The sequence below is a fragment of the Siphateles boraxobius genome, unplaced genomic scaffold (genome assembly GCF_051911475.1).
Source record: "Siphateles boraxobius isolate OS27281-9 unplaced genomic scaffold, OSU_SipBor_1 29, whole genome shotgun sequence".
Classification (NCBI taxonomy): Eukaryota; Metazoa; Chordata; class Actinopteri; order Cypriniformes; family Leuciscidae; genus Siphateles; species Siphateles boraxobius.
In genome coordinates this window covers 11,273,381-11,279,380 of record NW_027508908.1, presented here as the reverse complement: position 1 = coordinate 11,279,380, position 6,000 = coordinate 11,273,381, and the positions used below count along the sequence as shown (strand labels likewise).

The 6,000-nt window shown below is 35.7% G+C and overlaps 1 protein-coding gene across 3 annotated transcripts; it reads left to right on the top strand.

The window, feature by feature from the left end:
• The first annotated feature begins 2,101 nt into the window (after nt 1-2,101).
• scoca (short coiled-coil protein a) lies at nt 2,102-5,960 on the top strand. Of its 3 annotated transcripts, XM_077246577.1 has the most exons (5): nt 2,102-2,157; nt 2,274-2,361; nt 4,211-4,282; nt 4,388-4,468; nt 4,662-5,960. In XM_077246577.1, exons 2-5 carry the CDS (start codon nt 2,298-2,300, stop codon nt 4,802-4,804), a joined length of 360 nt encoding a protein of 119 aa, XP_077102692.1. In that variant the 5' UTR covers nt 2,102-2,157; nt 2,274-2,297; the 3' UTR covers nt 4,805-5,960. The 3 variants fall into 3 exon arrangements, with proteins under 3 accessions (XP_077102692.1, XP_077102693.1, XP_077102694.1); XM_077246578.1 differs by lacking the exons at nt 2,102-2,157; nt 2,274-2,361 and adding an exon at nt 3,450-3,636; XM_077246579.1 differs by lacking the exons at nt 2,102-2,157; nt 2,274-2,361 and adding an exon at nt 3,661-4,101.
• Nucleotides 5,961-6,000: the final 40 nt, after the last annotated feature.

Below are 6,000 nucleotides of genomic sequence, written 5' to 3'. Positions count from 1 at the left end.
AGTTTTCAAAGACACATATTGGCCAAAACGTTTTGGGACGTACTAAACTTTCAAAGAGAAAGACATGAAATTCCTAGTTTACTCAAATAAGTATCGTTATGATCACTTCTATTTAGTTTGATATGTTGAGCTATTTTAGCTTGGTCTGCCTGTGTGTGTGTGGCTGTGTTTAGATTAGGCTCGTTAATCTTGCGTTTCTCTGCCATGTAATCACTATCTTGTAAATGCTCAGGCTTCCACGGAAGTGTGAACATCCTGTCCAAAACCCCAGCCCCGAAAATAAACTGCTTCATAGATCCTGCAATAAAAAAAGATTATTATATGAAATAGCACAATTTTAGGCTTGAATAAGATTGGGGCATTTGCAGGAATGCCGTATTGTTCAATTACCGTGAATATAATCAAAGGCACAATCCGAGTGAACCACACGAGTTAGTTTTGTATTCATAAAAATGATACTGCAATCACTATAAAGGTCAGTCTATGGGATGGATATTGTATTAATTGTTGAGGATTATCAATACCAGTTTCAGCAATACTAGTATTTGTTGTGAAGCTGCAAATAGTATTCCTGACCAAGCTGATGATTTATTATAAAGTCGATGTAAAGTATGTTTAAGCAACAACAACAAAAAAACATTTATTAATATTACTACATTTAATAGCCAAAATGAATACATATTAAAAATGAAATATGACCATTATTTAATAGACATAATTACAATCAAACATTTCACCTAATTAATAGTTAATAGTCTAGCTGTGATGCATTTGTATGTTTATTGATGCATAAGTATGTTTGTTTATTTATTTATGGACAAGCATTACATCTGTGTTTCATGAGTACAGATGATGGAAAAACAGTCAGTTCCTCCTTTTTTTAATTTTATGACAGGCTTTAACCACTAGGAGGCACTTCACACAAACTTTTTATTTTATTTATTTTTTTATTATTTTTTTTACTTTCATAAAAACTTACAATGACATTTTACATCATACATAAAACAAACAGATATTGGGGAAAACCTATACCAGATCTTACATTGTACAGAGTAAAACATTAAATTCTACAAACTATTTTTTCCAAAAACTTCACACAAACTTGTCAGACGATTTTCAAAGCTTTTGGGAGGCAAAAGACAGACTTTACCAACCCAGAAAAGGTGATTCTGCACAGATGATCCTGACCAAGAAATGTAAATATTATAACATTTCATATTTTATTCCACACTACACTTTCATCCATGTTCCTGCCCTATACTCTCAAATATATTTAGGCTACTAATAATTTGTTAAACATTTAAGGAAAATATAGGATGGCTAATTGAAGTGTGTTGTAGCATCACAAATAAAATGAGCACACTTTGGACAATACAAAATTCTCTTTATATATGGATGTGAGTTTTGATTTTATAAATCTTTAATCTCATTTATTATTTGACACATTTACAGACAGGTGCACTGGATGTGTTATTAATCTTGTTTTCCCAGTCTGTAAGCACTTAAAACGATTTACATTCTACATCCTTACTTGCATACATCCTCTTCAATATCTTGCAATGTCTGTTAGCTTTGTTTTATGCAGATTTATAGTAAGATATGTATCTTTGAATTTGTAAACAAGTAAAAAACTGTTTTGTCATGCTATTATAGAAATGCAGACTGTGCATATGAAGTATTTGCTGCACTGTGAATCAGAAACTAGACTAACAACATATTATTACTTTTGCATCTTAAAATGAAACTATCATTTTTTTTTTTTAAATGAATCAACATTTGAATAACGTGAGCAATCAGTGCATGAAAACGCACCTTTTCAGTATAGCTTGAAGTAATACTCTGGGCTTTTTACAACACCGATCAAAGTGCAAAACAACAAGGCACCGTCATTGTTGTTTTGTTTGTGTGAGGACATCAGAAACTCAACTTTAGTTGATATGTCACACTATACTATAGCACAGAGGAAATAGAACAGATGGAACGAGAAAGTTAAAGGTGTGCGCCGTTGGGAGAGAAGGTTTGGGGGGCGTCTCACAGTAATCTGAGAAAGTGAACGAGTGAACTTTGGATCTCAGGCGTTGCCCTAAGTCTGCTTTGTCACCTGAGTTGCCACACAGGTCTGGTTAGTAACCGTGGTGATGGTGAATAATTGAGAGGGTACGAACAGACAAACAGCGTTTCAGGAAGAGAGAGACAGAGATAGAGAGACTATACCTTTCCAGAGACATTGAACTAATTTGCTTAACATATTTAATTGTTGTTGTTAATTTCAGACACATTTGTGCACACATTAAGTCATGGAGGATGACGTAGATGAAGCGAATTGGACTTTTACTAACATTTCACTAGATGATGAATCAGGTAAGACTCCATGTCTTGTCTAAAAGCTGATCTGAAACCTTTTTTCCCCTTTTTTTTTGTCTTTGAGTGGTCTTTGAGTGTCTTTGAGTCACACAGGTGCACATTCAACTTATTCTGCATCATGCATTATCTGTGAAATGTTTATACAAGTCAACCCATGGCAAAAACATATCTGCATGTAATTCCATCTGTAATTAATTTCTGTAGTGACATCTATAATTACACTATTTATTCTACCCCTTAACCCACCCTTAAACCAATGCATACCACCGAACCTGTCAGTAACCTTACCTGTATTCTATACCAATAGCAGCAAAAGTGTTTTACAATACAACATGAACACAATAAGTATATTGTACCTTACAATTTATATTTCTGATAGAAGTATACAGACCTACATAGTGGTTAAAGACACCTTTTATAAAGTGTGACCTGAATGATTTAACTTCTGGTTTTTAAGTAATACTTTATAAACTATATTCTTGCAAGTTAGTATAATAACTCAGCGTCTAAATGCTTTAGTGCTGTGCAGCATGTAGTTTTCTTGTCCAAATATAGGGATGAATGGCTAGGCATTGAGTCAACACATGTCAGAAACCTCACTTGCTATAATGGGCAGTAAGTGTACTGTGTAGTATGCATGTGAATATGGACTGTGTAGAGATACAGTGAGCATGTGTAAATGAAGCTACTGTCAGAGCAGTAAGTAGAACAAAGGCTGCATATTTCAGATGACTCACAATCTATTAATTTATGTGCTAATTTATGATGGTTCACCCAAAAAAAGAAAATTCTGTCATGTAGGCCTTCTCACTCTCATGTTGTTCCAAACCTGTATGACTTTATTTTTTTTTCTGTAACACACAAGGAGACATTTCCACTTGTCCTTTTGTGACAACATGCCCCAATAGCACATGATGTCAAACTGTATGGGGGTAAGTTGTCACAATGGAATCTGCCATTAAACCTTTCTGTCTATGCATTAAACAGACTATTATAGAGAGCACTGGTTTTATTGTGTTCACTATTACTATTCTATTCTATAACAAACAGAGGGCAGACTTTGCAGTAAGTAGCATGCTAGCGTTGCACACTTTACAGATAACTTTGTCTCCCTCTGTCGGTATTTTTCTGTAGTGAGTGAATGTGAAAGAAAAAGAGAGAAGTGATGAGGTAACGGACGGTCTGTGCCATTACATTGACATCTGCTTTGGAGGCCTGATTATTTTTTGATCATCTTTATTAATAACGCTGAGAGGTTTGGTCTTATATCAGGTAGGACTGTGTGATTGTATATTTACTTCGCGGCTTCACTATTTCATGCGATCATGCTCATTTCGATTCAGCGTATATTATTTCCTAAAGGCCCTTTTACCAGTTTTATCTGTGGCTAATCATTTAAAATGTATTGTTGTCGGGGCCATTTAAAGCACTAAAGTCTTTAGCACCCCAGAGTGCAGCGGCCTGTAATGCCTGAGAACGAGTGGAAACTTGAGTTTTGGTGGCATGAGTTAAAACTCTATAAAACCAGAGTAATGTTATGTCTCGAGTACTAATAGCTATATAATTATACGTTAAGCGTGCCTGTTAATTACAGTGATCTTAGCTTTTTGTGAACTATATTTATTTATGTCAGGCGATGGATTGTTTTGTTAGCCAATAGCTAACGTTAACTTAGCCTGCTTCAACTGTTTTGATGCGCTGGGACTTTGGAACGGCTAAGTTTGCATTATTCGCGAGGTACTTCAAAAAATACCATGACATTACTAAAGAACATGTCCAAAAATATCAGCACATGTTTTTATTTGTATTAGTATATTTTATTTCACATTGATAACATCTCTTACAGCTGACGGAGAACCGACGGTGCAGCGCTTCAGACTGGAGGAACAGTACAGCAACATGAACTGCGAGATTGATGGTAAATATCAGTCGCAATTTATTATAATTATTTTATATTGTGTTGGTAAAATGCATGTTTTCCGTTACAGTTTAAATAGTTTAAGATATGTGTGTATCATTTCAGGAGATATGGAGAACCGGGTTGAGCAGGAGGATAAGTCGAGACTCATAAACCAAGTGCTGGAGCTTCAACATACACTTGAAGGTATAAAAGCATATTTTTAAAATGCATCTAGTCCCAGTAGTTTCTTGTCACTGTTTTGTTTTGTTACTCAACATACACCCTTCATGTTGCTGTTTTTCCTCTAACCAGACTCAACTGACCACCCATGCTCTCTTAATGGCTGCCAGTTAAAGCTAAGTGATGCACTCTAATGCTTTCTGTCTGTCTTCATTAGATCTCTCTGCGCGTGTGGATGCAGTTAAAGAGGAGAACCTTAAGCTCAAATCGGAGAACCAGGTTCTCGGGCAGTACATAGAGAACCTCATGTCCGCCTCCAGCGTGTTTCAGACCACCGACACCAAAAGCAAACGAAAATAAGTGACCGTGTGGATCATGTCAGCTTAATCCACAACATTCAAACTACTAACCTGTACATAAGCTGTTTTTTTGTTTGGTATTTATTTTGTAAAATTATACTGATGCATCTTTCAGCATGGATTTGGTAATACTTGAATGGACTGAGCTGCTTCCTCTCCCTGTCAACTAACTGTGTTACAAGACCTAAAAGGATGCATGTTGCATTTTGTGATCAGATAAGTACAGAGCTGGTGTAATAGCACCACTTCTGTATAATTCACTTAGTACATAACCAATCTCAGACTCTCTCATTGACTTCACCATTTTAAGTACTAGAAAGCCAAAGTCTGGTATTGAGTTCTTTAAAAAAAGTTTTTTGTGCCATTAGCTTTTCACTACTAATCACAGACTGTACAGATATGTTCCCTTGAAAGTGCATGGCATCCCATAACTCAAAACTAAATTGCATGATTTAAAAGGCTAAGAATGGATATCCAAAACTAATCCTCCCTCACTTAGTATGTCTTTTTGTTGAACCAAGGTCTACATGCTCGATTATTTCCATGACAGTTGCTCAGTTGGCACAGAAAGTATGCAATTTGAATTCAGCCATGTATAAAATGTAGTCCCTGCTCCATATTTAAGTACTTGTACAAATATAAGGACTTCCCTTATTGGTCCCTTCATTTTAAGAGACCTTGAGTTACTGAATTGCATGGATTTATCTGAAAAGATCTGACTAGTGCACAAACCCGACATCTTTTGAGTAGGATCAATAGACCACAGTGTAAACGGCAGCATTGTGTTGTAGAGTTTGCTCTTCATGGTCACACGTCCTTTGGATCGACTTAAAATGGATGAAATACAGTGGATGGATTTTTGCTTTTACTGCTTTCAAAGACTGAAGTGAGGTTGCTGAGTGATATTGATCTGATTGCTCCAAAGCGTCTACATGAGTGACATTTATGCATCTGGATGCTCTGCTCTTTGCTGATGTGAAATTTTACTTTGTATGAATTTTTGAGATGACACTGAAGGATCTGCCACGACACTACATACTCTGTTCTGTATTTCTTTTGTGAAAATTTTCATTCCTGTTATTTATACCTGCCTTTTCTGAAAGTCTACATTTTATTTTGTTACTATTATGCCTTTAATAAAATAATTTGCCTTTGCACAGACGAGTAAACTGTTCCTGGTTGAAGTCATGGCAACAG

What these genes read in the sequence shown, in the direction of transcription:
- scoca (XM_077246577.1), top strand. Translation starts at nt 2,298, where the DNA reads ATGGAGGATGACGTAGATGAAGCGAATTGGACTTTTACTAACATTTCA. An exon ending in TTCACTAGATGATGAATCAG is followed by an intron (nt 2,362 to 4,210) that starts GTAAGACTCCAT and finishes CATCTCTTACAG; the next exon opens with CTGACGGAGAACCGACGGTG. An exon ending in CATGAACTGCGAGATTGATG is followed by an intron (nt 4,283 to 4,387) that starts GTAAATATCAGT and finishes GTATCATTTCAG; the next exon opens with GAGATATGGAGAACCGGGTT.